At 41.9% G+C, this 17,551-nt stretch overlaps 2 protein-coding genes across 8 annotated transcripts in view; both read right to left on the bottom strand.

The window, feature by feature from the left end:
- Positions 1-430: 430 nt before the first annotated feature.
- Positions 431-11,999, bottom strand: scaf1 (SR-related CTD-associated factor 1). The gene is made up of 5 exons (XM_051386833.1): positions 8,444-11,999; positions 6,087-6,169; positions 4,881-5,189; positions 2,930-3,058; positions 431-1,184 (listed from the first exon to the last, which is right to left on the bottom strand). The coding sequence occupies exons 1-5, from the start codon at positions 11,910-11,912 to the stop codon at positions 1,026-1,028; spliced, it is 4,149 nt and encodes a 1,382-aa protein (XP_051242793.1). The 5' UTR covers positions 11,913-11,999; the 3' UTR covers positions 431-1,025.
- Positions 12,000-14,353: 2,354 nt separating this feature from the next.
- Positions 14,354-17,551, bottom strand: part of abcc1 (ATP-binding cassette, sub-family C (CFTR/MRP), member 1) — a 45,850-nt gene continuing 42,652 nt past the window's right edge. For 6 of the 7 annotated variants that reach the window (XM_051386826.1, XM_051386827.1, XM_051386828.1 and 3 more), the window contains exon 31: positions 14,354-17,447. In XM_051386826.1, coding sequence (XP_051242786.1) covers positions 17,339-17,447 — 109 coding nt within the window. In that variant the 3' untranslated portion in view covers positions 14,354-17,338. The remainder of the gene's footprint in view (positions 17,448-17,551) is intronic. The other variant, XR_007881832.1, reaches the window with a different exon arrangement.

Below are 17,551 nucleotides of genomic sequence, written 5' to 3'. Positions count from 1 at the left end.
ACTTTCATGCCTTTAAATACTATTACATTTTGGTAAATGGTGAAATTATACTATAAAGGCTACAAGCATACCGAAAAATTATTTTATTAACTTTTTTTAATGTGCAATAAATTCTGTTGAAATAGCCGAGGGAACTCAGCCTTTGTTGATCTTTTTGGATTACTACAGACAGTTAGTCTACCTATAATTGCACTGCTTTATGCTCTCAAGCCAACGCTTTTTACACCAGCAATGATTATTGAGATTTATCCCATTAGCACTTGAGGACATGTAATGCAAATACAGAAAACAGACAGAACCATTCATTTGTGTACCTGTTTTCAAGCAACATTTATATTTCGTTGGTCTAGTCATTTTATAAAGATATTTAGCAACTTCCTCAACCGCAGTAACACATGCACACAAAACACAGACAGCCGAATCAAAGAACTGAGAGGTCAAGTGTCTGTATTTGAACCATCACTGAATCATTCAGCTGTCCAACTAACTGACAGCTCCAGCTTACATACAGTCTGTAAAGACACAGAGAGGCAGGGGGGGAGTGGTATAGTGTCCTTACAGTATTGTACAACATATTTTGGTGTATGCAACTGGATATTACATCTCCCCTTAGCCTGGATTATGACATACATGGGGATGGGGTAGACAAACACATAATCCAATGCTATTGAAAAAATAGCCCTGCAGTTGGTACCACTATTGTGAAGCTTCTAATGAACAGGATCAACAAAAACCTAGAAGCTCCACCAAGGTAGTATTTATGGCAGGGCTGGTGTACTGGACTGTATTAGATCACACAGCTGTGCATGATAGCATCCACTTCCTGAACATTGTATACATGATACATTTTCTATGTGAGACATATTTACAGTGAGATCACAGAGATAATGATAGACTTCCATAAGATCACATAAAAGCGTAGACAAGGTGGGCTGTGAAAACAAAAAAATATTAGACAAAAACAGTGGATGGCCCAGATCTTGAGCAGAATGCGTTGTGGGGGGACGAATTTAAAATGTCTCCTATTAAGCAGAGGAATGCAGTGCTCCTGGCTCCCGGTCATCCCTTTCTTCCTCATCCATTTTGCGTCCGTGTTTCCGGAAGTACTTGTAGCGTTGGACGTACAACTTTACAAGGTTGCTGACCTTGACAGGGTTGATTTCCCCAGTGCGGCTGTGGCAGATCTGAGAGAAAGACAGTGTGATTAAACAGCCTCTTTCAGAACAAGGATATTAGTTTACATTTGGTTCATGGGGTTAGGAGTGTAGTAGGAATAGACACTAGTGCTGCTTTATCAGCCAGATTGACTTGTTTTTAAAGGCACTTTATGCAGGATTTGTCAGTTATTCTTCGTAACCATTCAAAGTTGGCCGTCTCAATGACAGAGAACGAGTGAGACAGCAGCGGTGGTTGAGCAAACTATAAAGTGAATGAGGAGGGGCAATAGCGTTGGTGAAAACAAAGCAGTGAATCAGATCAATAAAACGTTATTTTCTGGTGATTTCATGGCCACACCTCCACACAATTTGTAGTTCATAACCTGTAGTTTTTTGACACAGGGTATGAAAGGCAAAGGTGTTGTGAGCAAAATGGATGATTTAATATTCCATAGCTCTGGCCTAACCAAAACTAACTAACATAACTATTGCTAACAACAACAACAACAACAACAACAGTTCTGACTCTACAAATGCTATCCCAATATTTCATAATTATATACATTTCCCATTATTGGCCAATAATTTATTTGTCCCAAAAATGATTGTGTATCCGTGTTATTGGCTGGGGGCTACACACCAATGCCCAGAAACATCCAGAACACAGCAACATAAGAAAATACAGACAGAGGATGCAAGGTGTCTGCAGACAAACACTGCCACACACTGCCAGTGGGTCATAAGTGATGATTCATATGAATATACATTGTTTTTTAGGAAAATTCTTAGTTCTGTCAGTTTAACGCGTTATTAACGGCGTTAATGCAAACCCATTTTAACAGCGTCAATTTTTGTATCGTGAGATTAACGCCTAGCACACTTTGTAGTTTTTTCACATGCTGTTGCAACAACTAGTAACGTTAGAAAAACTACAACACCACACCGGATCTAGCTAGACCGGAAACAGAACAACAGTTCTTTAAGAGTAGTAGAGGTTACGTTTTGAGTGGATGGCGAGCGCGAGATGCCGAAATGGATAGATTCCTTGTTGTCTGAAAATGTCAACAGGCTTGTCTGTTTGAGTAACTGGCTCAAAGCAAAGAAGTAGTAGGTTTACCTTTTATTGGTAACCGTTACTGTTCATTCTTTCTGAAATAAGAGGCTGGGTTGAGCCTCTGGTGAATAAAGAGCAGTAGCCTGACTGCTATGTTCAAAGCAAACTTGAGAAAAGTATTAAGCCATGGTTTAACTGCACTATAGGCTGAGTCCTAGTTTACCTTACATGTGCACTTTGTAATTTTATTTTGTATCGCCCTGTTTTGATCCCTTAGAAAGGGCTGTTGAAGGGGCTGTTTGTGTGACAAAGTATTTTTTTCACCCTTTTATTGATGGACAATGTTACATTGTGTGAGAGATTATTTGCTCCAAGTGATAATGTTAGTGTGAAACTGAACACTACAGTATATGCCAATGTTGTTTTCAATAAAAACAACATTTGAACAAAGCAAGCCGATCCACTTGTCCATGTTGATAAGAGCATTAAAATGAGAAAAAATAATGGGACAAAAAGAAATCAAGGGACATTTAGAATAGATAAAAATGTGCGATTAATTGCGAGTTAACTTTGACATTAATGTAAATGTAAAATATTTTAATCGTTTGACAGCACTAAAAATTCTACATAGTGTGCCTTTAAGCAAACTCTATATACTAACATTTAACTACTGTGAACTACTAGTGTTTTTCTATACTATGCGTGTGCTGAGGCTGACCTTGTGCACAGCTTTCCTGAGGATGTCTTTGTATTCGTCCTTGTTGATGTCTTTGCGCTGATAGTATGGTTTGATGGCAAGCTTCACCTCCTCCACTGCCCGCTCCTGGGTGTGCAGCTTCTTCAGGTACTGGGAAATTCAAATAACAGACATGCTAAATTAATACAGTGGTTCTAAAATGCAGGCCCAACACCCCACAGTATGAACCAATCATCAACAACGATGGGGGAAACCAACTAATGAGTGATATAAATGTCAGCACAACAGCATAAGCAAACTCTAAACATCGATTTAATCTTTACAGTGCTTTTAAAAACACAGTGCTACACAAGTTTTAAAAAAAGATACATCAATAAAACACATCCTACAATTCTGTAAATGTATTTACCTCAACTGCAGAGAAAACTGGCCTTTTAAAACAGACTTATCAAAGATCTGGAGCCCTTTATTTCTAATTTCCACTGTTCCACAGTTAATAAAAAACTCAGCTCCTGCTCCATTTACACGTTGTCTTGATAAAATTAGCATAATGTACATTTCCACAGTACTTATTATATTATTATTATTATTATACGGGACAGCAGTGGCTCAAAGGACGAGTGGGTCGTCCACTAATCGGAAGGTTGTTGGTTCGATCTCTTCGTGTCCTTGAGCAAGATATGGACGCCCAAATTACTCCTGATGCTGCGCATCAGTGTGTGAATGTGTATGAATGCGTTAGTTTAGTTGTTTGATGGGCTTTGCCATCACTGAGTGAATGTGTGTGAAAGGGTGAATGTGGCATGTAGTGTAAAAGTGCTTTGAGTGGTCGGAAGACTAGAAAGGTACAGGTCCATTTACCATTTAACATATGAATTGATTCCATCTACAAAAATGCAACAGAGCTTTTAATCCGAAACAGATACAGGAGCTGTTGAGTTCTATCATATATCCATGTCTGTGACATATTCTACAGATTTACACATTGAAACTGTAGTGAAGTACAAATTGGTATTGGTTGGGTTAATTATTCTACTTTGTACAGTGTGATCAATACAAATGTTTCTCCAAAACACATTTAAAAGTGAGAATGAAAAATGTAACATCATTAATCCAATCAATTTTTAATAATAAAGAGAAATCCCCAGTTGCTTTACAGTGTGCAGTTAGGTTGACAGACAGTTAGAGATCACATCTCTCCTGTACTAGCTTCTCTGCATTGGCTCCCTGTAAAATGTAGAATAGAATTTAAAATCCTCCTCCTCACCTATAAAGCTCTTCATGGTCAGGCCCCTTCATATCTTAAAGAGCTCATAGTACCCTATTACCCCACTAGAACATTACTTTCTTTGAATGCTGGGCTACTTGTGGTTCCTATAGTCTCTAAAAGTAGAACAGGAGCCAGAGCCTTCAGTTACCAAGCTCCTCTCCTGTGGAACCAGCTTCCAGTTGTGGCACTCATTCATGTCCCATTAATGCATGTTACTAACTTCACTTCTTCCCCGGAGTTCTTGTGCTTTCTCGTCTCGCAGGTTCTTATCGATCCTGGTGGAGCCTCCTGCCATGGTCCTGCTTGACTGCCATTGCCAATACTGTTGTTGCTGTGCACCTGTCTGTCTGTCTGTCTGTCTCTCGCTCTCTCTCTCTGCTCTCTCTCTCTCTCTCTCTCTCACCCCAACTGGTCGAGACAGACGACCACCCACCTAGAGCCGGAGGATCTGTCCTAGGTTTCTGCCTTTTAACAGGCAGTTTTTCCTTGCCCTTGTCGCCAAGTGCTTGCTCATGGTGGTACTGTTGGGTCTCTGTAATTAATGTTAAAGAGTTCGGTCTAGACCTGCTCTATTTGAAAAGTGTCCTGAGATAACTTCTGTTATGAATTGGCGCTATACAAATAAAATTGAATTGAATTGAATTGAATTGAATTGAGAAAGGAGAGCAACTGCCCTGATCTCTCCATGAACGTCAACTTTACCTTGTCAGGGTCTTTGCTGTCATTGTCCCATCCAGTGTCACCAGAGCTCCCAGTCACTCCCGACAGCCCCACAGGCATGATAGGGGGCGGAGTCTGCGCACATCCACCACCTATGGATGGGTGCAGGAGAGAGGGTGGAGTTTTGGTGCAGCCAACTAATGGGAGGGAGCTGTGGAGGATGAACTTGGCTGGGCTCAGACCCGGTGGTGGAGGAAGAGAAGGAGGGGGAGGAATCTGTGAGGAGGAGGAAGAGGCTGAGGAGGGAGGGGCATGCTGCTGTGACTGGCTCTGATTAGCCTGTGAGAGGATCTGCATGAGAGACATGAGACAAAGTAAGGACACAGTCAGACTGGAATTAATTTCCCCCTAATACTTAATTTCTAAGTGCAACACATTTGCTTCTAGTCACAGACTGAATCATCTCAAAATCCCCAAAATCTCAAGGCCTGAGAGGGGGTGGGTCGGTTGATATTCTTGTTCTGTAGCTGCACAGCAAAATAATAAAGTACCAGAAAAGAGATGGTGCTCATGATAGTAAAACATTTGATTATATGACAGAATTTATTTTGTAGACTGCTGGGGTCCTGTTGTAAGGTTCTTGGTTCTAGACCACGCAAACAAGGTTGAAACGCAAAGAACTAGTTTGAGATCAGGTACTGGTTCCGAACCAGGTGGTAAAGGGGTACAGTTTACCATATGTTTACAACCCTATCAATACTATTTCCTGTTTTGACTCTATTCCTGCCCTAACCACTTTTGGATTGAATTACTGGTGTGCATATAGCGCAATGGTATGTGAAATGCTGTTTGATGGTTACTTTGATTTTGTGGTCACAGGTTCCCTTTTATTTGTTTTAAAAATTGGAACTCTGACCTAACTATAGGGGGTGAGTCTCATTATATTAGGTTTATTTTTCTTATTTAAACCCATGCATTAATGCATATTCATTTTGAATATTAAAAATGGTGGAGAACACATTTTTATACAAACATCAAAATGGAAATCGCACAGTAATCCTTAAAGTAATCAATTACTTTGACGAATAATCAGCAACTCGCCAAAACAAAATATGTTTCAAATATAAAGAATCAGACAGACAAAGCTAGATTACAGAAATATTGTTTTTAAGGTTTCTCCTAATAACATATATATAAAACACTCCTTTCAAATGTAGAAAGGAGAACTTAAGACAGAGAGACAGTCACCTGGCTGGTTGCTTGAATGAACTCTTGTGCTTTCGCTCTGCTGGCGATATTGGCCTCCTCCATTTTGAAGAGCAGAGCAGTCACTGAGAAAGAAGGAAGAATGAGATCATTAGGGTTATACAATAACACAACATACATGACAATGCAACATCTGATTATTATTTATTCTGATTTCTATTTGTTTAAGGAGTATTTTAAAATAGGATTTGACATCAAGCATGTTTAGTGTTTTGGTCAAACTTTGGGAACATTCACTCCTCCCTAGGTGGGAACAATACTTGATAATAATAATTGAATGCAGACGGAGTGACGCCGGAAGTCAGTCAGAGTGAAAGTGCTAATAGAAACTATATAAGCACTAAATGCTGGCCAACATTCAGTGTTTTTGCTCTCATTTGAATGGCTGGGATAACTTATATCTCAAGCCTTTTACACTACAGCAGAACTAAGGCCATCATACAGTATGTGAAAGCAGCCACAGTAACTATACAATACTAATGCATAACAGGAGGAGAGAAAGATTGAGTGAGACAGCGCCTGGATGTGGGCGAAATATGTAACGCATGATCTTGTAAAACTTCTTCATGAAAGAAAAGCTTTGACCTGGTGGTGGTCCCAAAGAGCCTAATAATGGACAGATACTTATGATGATAAACAATAAAGAACAAAGTTACTCCTCTTTCCCCATCAGAAATACTCCTGTACTACACATACAGCACAAGTCTCTGAAGTCGTCTTTTTAAGATAAACAAATGAACAAAAACTAATAGCAGTCAGTAAAATAAGGTATGGTATTTTATTTTAAAGGTATTTAATGTGATCCAGATGTTCCTGCAAAAGAGAGGTAAAGGTATAGTGAAGTCATTGAGTCCCACTCCCTCTGCCTGTGTGTTATCGCAGCCTCTCTGTGGTTTGTTCCATAGACGGTCTGCTCCATGTGCAGCTGAGTAGAATGACTGAAACTGTGGATTTATTTCCACCAAACCACAGCTGGTGATTGTTGGAACAGTGGAAAGACTAATAAAGATGGTTTTGGTGGGTTTTATTTAGTTTCTCTTCACTTTTAATGAAGTTATGATGTTACAATGATATATAAGTTAAATTACCAATTTGTATATGGAGCCTGGTGGCGACGACATTTCTGGTTAAACAAAAGGTCCATCTGTGTATATAATAATGCTCCGGCACATAAAATAACAATCTGAGTCTGTTAGTAAAAACAACAAGCACTGCCTGTTTTGGTGACTTTTATTTTGTTTTATATATTATCATAATTGCCAAGTGACTGTAATTTTTTGATAATGTGTGTTAAAACAGGAATATAATGTAGTGCTGCAGAGATTCCCTGGCTTACCAATCTTGTTCTCCAGATGCAAGACATTTTTTTTATTTTGTTATTGTTGTACAGACCCTAACAAAAGTCATATATTCACAATTTAAACAGTGAAACTTAAAATTGTGACGTAAAAATGATCACTAATGATCCACTAATTGCCAATCATATCACAATATTTGTTAAAATAATCACAATATTTTTTGGGCCGTCCAGCCATGTTTTGGCAGATATTGTGATTGCAATATAATTTCTTCTCTGTGCAAATACAGCAAGAGACTACCAAAGCTGCAGCACATCCATCAGAGCAGCTTCAATTGTCAACTGTATAGTCCCATTCTGTGAAACATCTTTTGCTCAGATTGCATTTTCTGTCAGATGAGCAAATTTACAGAAATCGCCTCCTGAACCTTGAAATTTGCCCCTACTACCAAATCTTAATTAAATAGGCATTAAACATGATCTCAGGTATAGTTTTTAAATGTATCCTCTTGTTGTTTACTCTTAACTGTCTTAACCTCTTATTTTCATAAAAGCCATTCTAGTGACAGGTGTTGCAAATTAGCACCAACTATAGACACCATGATACCTGCATTGGATCACTGTTTTCAATCTGTCTGTTTGTCCCCATCAAATGCACCATAAATAAATAGATAAACTCACAATGAGTGTGGAAATCACTTTTGCATCATAAAAAAAACAAAAAAGAAACATACAGGGTCTGTACTAAAACATTTATGTTTTCTGTATGACAAGATTAGTGGGCAAGGTCATCTCTGCTGCACAGTTCTTTATAGTGCTGTTTGTCACACATGTTACATTTACCAAAAAAATCCAGCTTCTGTCATTTGGATATTGCACTTGGCCATAATGTCATAATATTTCAATTATTTGTGCAGCCCTAGTCTATTTTCAAGTACATTTCTTAGAAAAATAACCTTTAACTTTATAGTGCAGTCCCTTCAAGGTGTGAATGTTTGATAAGAACATGGCAAACTTTTCTACATCTCTGGTGGGAACTCACATGCTAGGACTCCTCCGGTTGTGCAGTCCACCCCAGTCTGCAAACTCCATGGGAGGGCGGGCGCTGCTGGAGGGGGAGGAGGAGGAGGCTTACTAGCAGACGAGGAGGACACAGAGGAGGAGGAAGGGTCTGACGAAGACAGAGGCAGAGAAAGGGAAGTGAGACTGCATCCTGTCGAAGACGACGAGCAAGGAGGTGAGGCCTGGGATTTGGGTGCGTCATCTGGAGGAGGGGGCTTGGCAGTGGGCGTAGACAAGGTGATGCTGAGGCTAGCTCCCTGGGGGGTGGACAGGCTGGATGGACTGGAAGCTGGGAGTGTGGGGCTGGTCTGAGTTGGACAGTCCTCGGCTAGGAACGAAGGGTCTGGGGTCTTACAGCTGCTGTCAACAGTCTGGGAGTCTGGCGAAGACTCTCTGGTGTCTCGCAAAGGAGCCATAGAGGGTGGAGGCGTGTGGGGTGGTGAGGAGGATGGTGGGGGCACACTGGTGGAGGATGATGAGGAGGAGGAAGAGGAGGAGGAACAGGGTGCGGGACCTGCTTGGCCAGTATGTGGACTGACTGACTTGCTCCCATCCCCAGTGGCTGACTGAACATCTAAGGAGGCTCCACCCCAGCCCTCAGATGATTGTGTTTGGCTGCCGTCTCTAGCCGTAAGCCCTGCAGCTCCACCTTTCTCTCTTGTCTTCTTGGCCAGGCGACGGCGGCGTTTGGTAGCCAAAGATGATGAGGGGGAGGAGGCAGAGGAGGAAGTGGATGTAATGGAGCTTGGTTTTGTTTTCTTGGATTTCAGTCCTGCAGGACTGGTTAAGGATGATGGTGGTGGGGCTGCCAGGCTGCTTCGCTTTCCTATACTGGCCAAATCTTTACTGCGGCTGGCCAGCGTCAGCGGCTCTGAGCAAGGTTTGAGGAATGGAGATCTGCTCTCATTGTCTCTGCAGAAGACTACAGCAATTGAGCCACCCACCACAGAGCCCCCAGCACTGCCCCCTGTACCTCCTGGCCCTAGGAGGTCCATGCCAAGCTTTCCAGAGCCAACTGAAGCCCCTGTGGTGCTGCTTACACCTTCCCGCACTAGCACAGACACTTTGGACTGAAGCTTGCCTTTCCGACTACCAGCACTCTCTTTCTTGGATTTGCCGGTGCGACCCAAATCCTTTCTGCTGCCTTTGTCCCGGTCTTTGTCCTTTCCTATCTTCCTGGCTCGCTTTGCTGAGGGGAGGCCAGATGAGACGGGGGCAGAGCCTGAAGTGACAGTCAGTGAGGAGAGGCATTTGCTTTTGGTTCTATTGGAAGAGGAGGACGAGGATTCAGACTGGCCAATTTTCTTTAAGGCGCGAGATTTCTTTTTCGGGTGGTATCGTCCGGTCTTGGGGCCCGTTTTAGCTTTGGGGCTGGGGGCAGGTGGTTCTGGAGGCAGGGCAGCAGGGGGTGTATCCTCCAAAGATGGGTAGTCTGAGTCCAAAGCTTCACCATCCAAAGACAACACGTCGATCTCCAGTTTGTCTGAATAGTGGTCAGACTCATAACTGTGATACCTTAGTGGTGAGAGCGACTGTGATCGGCTGTGACAACTTCCCCGGTCTTCCAGCTCTCCAGCTGAGTGCCATTTTCTCTTCTTCTTCCTCTTGCGGGGCTTATCAGATTCTGGCGTGGGCCGACAGGGAGAGGTCGGGGCCAGTCTTGGAGAGCCGGGCACGGTGGTGGTGGTTGTAGTCGTGGTGACTGTGATGGTTCGTTTGATGGCAAAGAGGTCAGACCCATTGAGGTCTTGGATAGATGGTGGGACTACAGGGCGACCATCCCTTCGCCGCTCCCTCTCTTGCTGCCTGTCCCCGTCCCCTTCCCTCTTTTCCCTGCTTCTTTTTGACGTCTTTGAAATGCCCCGCTCTCTGCTGCTTGAGTGTTGTCTTCTCTTCCTCTCCATCTCCTTCTTTCGAGAGCTAGAATCTCGATCTCTTTCATCCCTTCTACAACTACTGGTGCGATTTTGCTCTCTTTCTCTATCCCTGTCCCTCTCTCTTCCTCTGTCTCTATCCCTCTCTCTGTCTCTATCTCTATCCCTATCCCTGTCTCTATCTCTAATTCTGTCCCTGTCTCTGTCTTTATCCTTTTCCCTCTCTCTGTTTCTTTCTTCAGACAGGCTTGAAAATGAGTGTCTAGTGTGGCCCCCTCTTCCTGAAGAGTTGCAGGATCGTGAGGCCTCTGGGCTGCTGTGGCGTCTTTTCTTCCTCTTCCGGCTGCTGCTCCTGCTGCTCCTCATTCCCTTAACCTCCTTGTGCCCCTGCTCCTTTTCTTTGCTTCTCTCCAGACCTCCCTCTTTGTCCTTTCTTCTCTTTTTTCTTCTCTCTTCCTTCTCCCCAGCCTTCCTGTCCTTGCTTTTCTGTCTGTCGTGGTCCTTGGAACTCTTGGAGGGCTTGCGGTTCTTGCTACTTTGCTCTACGGAAGGCGTGAGAGGGGAAGAGGGTGCAGAGGCTGGAGGATGGGAGGGAGGAGGTGGTGGCTGAGGAGAGAGCGGGGAAGTAGCAGGAAAAGAGAGATATCTTTCTTTCCGTCTGCTGACCAGCTTCCGTCTCAGATCCTCCACTCCCACCACAGGCTCATCCTCAGGCTCCCTATCCACCTCCCAACAGCCCTCTGTACGTACGGACACAAAGCCATCTCCGTCCAGCACCCGGAGGATGCGCTCTGGCTTTGAACCAAAGAAGGAGACGCTGGGGGAATTCAGGGGGAGGATTTCTCCAGCTGGTCTTTTATTGCTTCCATCTCTGTCAGCAGCAGCAACTATCTCCCCCTCCTCTATCTCAGAGTGATCAGAGTCTGCAAAGTCCCTCTGTTCTCCAGTTTTGGTGGTGCTGCAGTCCACCCTCCTCCTCAGAGGGAGCTGGGTGGCCAGACCTGGACTTGGCAGGTCAGTTAACGTGTCAGTGGAATCTGGAGGTTCTTCCTCTTTCTCAACAGTGTTTCTCTTCATCCCCCTCATTTTGCCACTCCTGTCATCTGCGTCTGATGCTGGAGAACCAGTGGGGTCAAAGGGGTCATATTTCTCCCCTTCCCCCTCATCCTCCTCCTTCACTCCCTCAGTTGGATGAAACGGATCATACATCTCCCTTTCCCTGTCCTCTTCTTCACAATCAACACTCGGCTGCACTGACGTGTGAGGAAAGGAATCCAACGAGGGGGTGTTGGGTGTAGGTGTGGATAGAGACTGCGCTGCAAGAGAGGCAGAAGTGGAGGACACCCTGGCCACCTCTGTCCCCTGGGTCTGATCTTTTACATGGTTCTGATAAACTGATGAGTTGGCGCAGGCAGAGGAGGACGTTGACAAGGGTGAAGATGGATCAGATGAAGTAGATGATGGAGACAAGGAGGGTGAGCAGGGAGGAGGGCTCCTGGCAATCTCTCTAACTCCACTTGGTGAAGAGGAGGCAACAGCCCTCCTTTTGAAGCCCGATGCTGGAGTCAAGTCCATGGGCCAGGAAAACTGGTGATGCAGAAGCGGGACCTGGAGGTTGGCAGCGATGGGCAAGGCTACGCCAGAAAAAAGGGATCCAGGAATAAGCCTAGTGGAAAGGACAGGACACATGCAGTCTTTATCTCACAATGAAAATCTCACGAGAAATAAATGCTGAGACGACAAAGGCAAAGCAGCCTGTGGCATCATCTGTGGACAATGTAAGAGTGTGCAGGGATATAAGCTAGTTCATTTGGATCAATTACAGTTTATTTCAGTCAGCAAGATTTTTTATTAGCCTGACTAAGTCTGACTAAAGAATTATTTTTCTTTAGATAATGAGTGAGATCTTAGGAAAGCACATTGCATTTACTTGAAGAAAAATGCTCAGTTTTTCTAAATTAACAAGTTACTATCTCATAATTCTTTTTGCTTGCTGGAGGCTGTCTCCGTGCTGGCGACCCTGTGTTAAAAAGAAATTATTTACTTTTCAAATGAATGCAATACGTTTCCATAAGATCCTCTTTGTCTATATTAGAGCCCATTAGTGCTGGGTGTTATAATTTTTCATATACTGTTGTACCAGTGCACAGCTGAAACAACTGCTGTACCTCATTTGTTTCTTGTGCAATGGAACATCTGAGAAATATCTCTTTGAAAAATCAAAGTTTGAGTATTTTATGTCAGTTTATAGCGTTTATAAATGTATTCTAAAATATTTTGTTCGGTAAACAACTCAATATTAAAGATTCATAGGCCAGGGAATATCTGCTGCACTAAAGTACTATATTCTAATGCTGTCCGTCACACATTTTTCCTTTATCAAACAAACTGCAGCTTCAGCGATTTGGAAATTGTGCAGCAACTTAATAGTAAGTTAACCAAAGCCTTAATGGTGACATTGAAATGGTTATATACTAAATGTAATCTTGACAGTATAATAAGCCCATATAAACCTATATGAAGGTCCAGTCATGCCAAAAAACATAATACACAGTGAAACCGCCAGAATCTTAAAAAAATACAGTGATACAAATTTCTGTTAACCCCATCCAACACTACAACATGACCAATGTTATCTGCTGATATTAGCTCATCACAAACATATCTGGAACACTTCACACACATCAGCCAATGAGTTCAAAGAAAGTAGAGTCAGTAAAGAGTTGAAAACATTGTCTCCATTACATAGTCTATACCAGCTGGTTTATTATTTGTTGTGTTTCAAATGTCTTACTCAGTACATATCTTGGTCACAACTGTTAAGCAAAACACATGTAAGAGCTCCTACAAAAAAAAACGCTTTCATGCTGTGTATTTATGTCGGAAAAAATTTAAAATGTATTTCTATCTGAAATGTTAAACTCTCAAACACCGATATGATATGATTTAAATCCAGTATTGGTCGGGTTATGTAAGTTAATGTGCCAATGGAGGCTCCACAAGAAAGGGGAAATAAACAACACAAAATCAATAAGACACTACTATGATGTTTCTCTAATAACTCGTATTTTCTCTTCTATGAACCATTTACTGACTCAATGTTTTCTGACCCCTGCTGATGGAAAAAGGTCAGTGTTTAGTTATGGTGGTAGATATTTTGCGGTAATTATCGTCAGTGCTCAGTCTCAGCCAGTGTTAGCATTCATGCTAATGCTGACATGAAGGTATGTAGCTGAATATCTTTGTAGCTAACGTTGTCTACGTTAACTAACCAAATGTTTTGTACTCCGGGTTTGTCGAGCTTCATAAAACGCACTCGATGTAACGTTACGTTCTCCCGGCCTCTGTAAGGATGTGTCGGCAGCAGGTATGGAGCTAGCTAGCAAGCTAATTTAGCTTCCAGTAGCTAGCTAGCTAAAGGGAACCAGAGGAGCTGTACGCTACTGACTCACCTTCAGTGCGGTGATCAGCAGTCTCGGATTGCAGCCTCCGTTTTACATTTACCGCTGTCTCTTTGTATGACATCAACTCAACCGTTAAAAGACATCATCAACTGCTTTTTGCCATTTTAATACCGCAACAGCAGCCCCATTCCATCAATCGCCGCCATCTTCCTTCCCCCCTAACCGGGCAACAAAGGATGATGGGAAACATAGTTTTGTGCCTAGTCATACGTCACTGCTCTGCGTCTCCTTTTGATTTCTATGCAAAATGATATGAAAGAACAAGGAAAGAATTGAAAAGCAGCAATATGCTGTTGAATATTATAAACAAAATCATTGATGTTTCTTCTGGATTTCCTGTAGATCTCAAACATTTATTAAAAAGCCACTTGCACTTAATATATATGTGAATATATAAGGCCTATAGTGGGTATATATATATTAGTGTATATATTATTTATAAATGATTTAAGTGATTACAGAAATAATTTTACTGCATTTACCTGGTGGGTCAGCATTATCAATTTTTGTAAAGGCAATTTTATATAATCGAACAAAAAAACCCTCATACGATTGCTTTTATACATACCTCGATTTTATTCCGAAACTGATTACAGAAACCAAGAAATGCATTATAAAATAGCAAATATTGACTTTGTAATCATAAATATGTCACACAGGTATTCTTTATTCAATCTCAAGATGCTTTAAATCATTTGCTGAAACACAACCAAAGTTTGTCTCAATAATTTGAACAAGATCACCACAAGCCAAACTTTTACAGCTTTTAGAGGACATAATGACTAAGAACACTGGCAAAGCTATTATCAGCTTTTCACCAGACAGGAGAACCTTTATTTGGCCCCAAATCTCCCAGAACTACTTACAGATGTTAACAATGTAAAGCCACAATGATGACTTGGTAAGAGAGGTGCAGTACCCGCACACCAGCCAACCAGTCTGACCAGCAGTGACACAGGGAATCTAGGAGATGTACTGTTCTGTCCCTGGAGCAAAAAGATCAGGGGCCCAAAAAGAGGATCAGGGGCATGTGAAAAACAAACTAAATTTTGAGAAAACTAATTCTCCCTCAAATACCTCCAGAATGGTTCTTTAACTTACTTCAAACTAAAAATTATGTCTTTTCTCAGAATTCTTTTTTTTTTTTATCCCATTCGACCATTCGCTTCTGTAAAACATCTACTCCAGATCCACAAATGGAAAGAAAGAAAAACACTTGCAGAATCAGTATGTGAAGTGTGGAGACTTTGCTGGTAACAAATGTGACACTGACGATGCCTTAATATTCCTGTATTCCTTTCACACTATAAACACCTTGTATGGCAGGTGTTGCCAGTAGGTATAGCTTGGAAAATGTATGTCAGAATTTTTGTTCATTTTGAATGAAGTGCACATTAGAAACAATGTGCACAAGAAAAAAGACATTTTGGGTGTGCTCCTTAAACTTTAATCTCATTCTAGAGTGTTCAGGGTGGCAGCAGAAGGCAACAAATGTCCTCTCGAGATAATGTTGTGTTGACAGCAAAGCAAAGCAAAGCAGCAATATCTTTATACTGAGGTCCATGATAAAAATATAGCTAATACATCTTGTCTCTTCTGTGCAGAACAATAAGACAGAATATCATTTGCCACTTGTAAGCAGAACTACTCAAAGTTGAGCATGTGAAGAATGTTTGGCGGAACACTAGATGATCACTGTTATAACCAAGTTATAATATATTTGGCGTTCATTTCTGAGGACTATAAGCAGAGTTCCTAATGCGCACTGAACTATTCCCAGTGCACACTAGAAACTGGCATTTCTTTCTGCATGTCAGTTCAAGAACTCTCTACATACACAGTAGTTTGTTAAAACACTCATTCAAATCAATATATCTTTATTCACTAAAAGTAACACAGTAACTCACTAACAAAATGACAGTAATGCAAAGAAATATGTCAATATGGGAGATTTGAAAAAAAATCTTTTGGCCTGTGTCCATTTGTTTGTGTGAAGCATGACTTGGCTGTAAACAATTAAAACATATGTAATGTGTACATTTAAAAAAAATGAACCAGAAAGTTTGAAAGTTCATTTAGTGCACATTCAGTACCTTATGACCTCATTAGAGTTGAACTAAAATAAAACTCTATTTTGTTCTTCTGCAGCCGCCCATCTCCACACCAAGAGTACAGAGTACGGGCAAAGAAGAGAACTGAGTTTCCCCTGAAAGTCCAAAAGTTTACTTTGGAGACTGAAAATCACTGCACGACCAGAACAGCAGCTTGAATGAACACATTAATTTAAAGCTGAAAGAGCACAAACAAACAATAAATAAACAATCAGTGCTGGACGTAAAGTAACAGTCGAGTGGAATCTATCCAACGGATTCCATCTGTTTGTGCGTTGTAGTTGATTTATATGTGCTGATGTTTAATGTTACAAACCACCCCTTCTTGGGTCTGTGACATCACCAGCGTAACTGATACTGTTGACCAATCAGCTGCCAACACCTTCACATCCTTCTGATGATGACCACTGCCCTCTCAGAAGAATCACCTGGACCTGGACCCGAACTGGGAGCTGGAAGGACAAGGGGAGTTTAAACACTACTAGTGTAGGAGCGGGGGATCCAGTGGCTTACAGCCTCAACGGAGGCCAGCTGAATTACAGCAGCTCAGACTAGGACTATACTGGGAATGAAGACACGGTGGGTTCAGGCAGCGACAGGAGAGGAAATAAACAGAGGAAGAGGAGCAAGTTTGTAGCGAGTCAATTTGATGATGATTGAGTGATATATTCATCATATCGATAAGTCCTGCTGTATTTGTTTTAGTAAAGTTGGATTTTATTTATTCCGTGTTCTGAACGAGACTTGTTGATGTTATACTGTGTTGAAATAAATGAGCTAAATGTTCAATGTCTCCTTGCTGGTTGTTCTGACACATTCATCATTACTGCTTTTTCTGTTAACATTTGACTACCAGTGGATGAGAAAAATCAGGGCAGCCCTAGAACATACTATATACAGTTAGTATGGAGTCCTCTACCAACTTCAGCATTGGTTACAACAACCAGGAGTGAACCATTTCTATTTATGATACACAGGAAATTCTGTCTGTAGAGCAGCAAAACTCCCCTTCCCTGCTCGAGAACAAGTACAATGCTCTGTCAAAATAAAAGACACATACCACTGTCTCAGGTTAGAACTTGTCACCCCCTCTTTCATGGCAGAAATGGCAGTGAAAATGTGAAAAGGGCAGGAAGAAACAGAGGCTTCATAGACTGATCTAGCTTTACAGGCATAAGCAAGGTTATTTGGGACAGTCAGCATAAAATTGTCTGGTTAAATGAGGACGGAAGTGTAAGGTGGGGCAGCTCAAACCAAACCCGCTCTTCTCATCAACAATCTTGCTTAAATAGTCAAACACTTGAAATCTCAATTCCCCTACTTGATCTCCCTCTGACTCTTCAACTCAGGACCTCCATGGGAGGGAGCCAGAGGAGCTGGGAGGGGCTCAGAGGAGAAGCTGGACAAAGTGAGGCACCTCCTGCTTTCAGACCAGCCCAGCATCCCTGGCCATCTTGTAAAAGGCACCTCTTTGAGCGATGAGACTGGAGGGGGAGTCAAACTCTGCCGTCTCTCCCTTGTCCAACACCAGGACCCTAGAGGAGAAACAATACTGATAAATATTTCTCTTTACAAGTAGCAGAAAGAAGTACCAGGACTACAGATGCTTCTTATACATACAGTATGAGAGTATTCTATA

This window comes from Dicentrarchus labrax, unplaced genomic scaffold, assembly GCF_905237075.1.
Source record: "Dicentrarchus labrax unplaced genomic scaffold, dlabrax2021, whole genome shotgun sequence".
NCBI classification, from domain to species: Eukaryota; Metazoa; Chordata; class Actinopteri; family Moronidae; genus Dicentrarchus; species Dicentrarchus labrax.
The sequence above is the reverse complement of the archived record's forward strand: the minus strand, read 5'-3'. Positions and strand labels throughout refer to the sequence as shown.

Bases quoted from the DNA above. Each gene is read 5' to 3' on its own strand.
- scaf1 (XM_051386833.1), bottom strand. From the start codon at position 11,912: ATGGACTTGACTCCAGCATCGGGCTTCAAAAGGAGGGCTGTTGCCTCC. The intron at 3,059-4,880 runs GTAAAGTTGACG...TGAATTTCCCAG, and splicing joins ACAGCAAAGACCCTGACAAG to TACCTGAAGAAGCTGCACAC. The intron at 1,185-2,929 runs GTCAGCCTCAGC...TCTTTCTCTCAG, and splicing joins TCAGGAAAGCTGTGCACAAG to ATCTGCCACAGCCGCACTGG.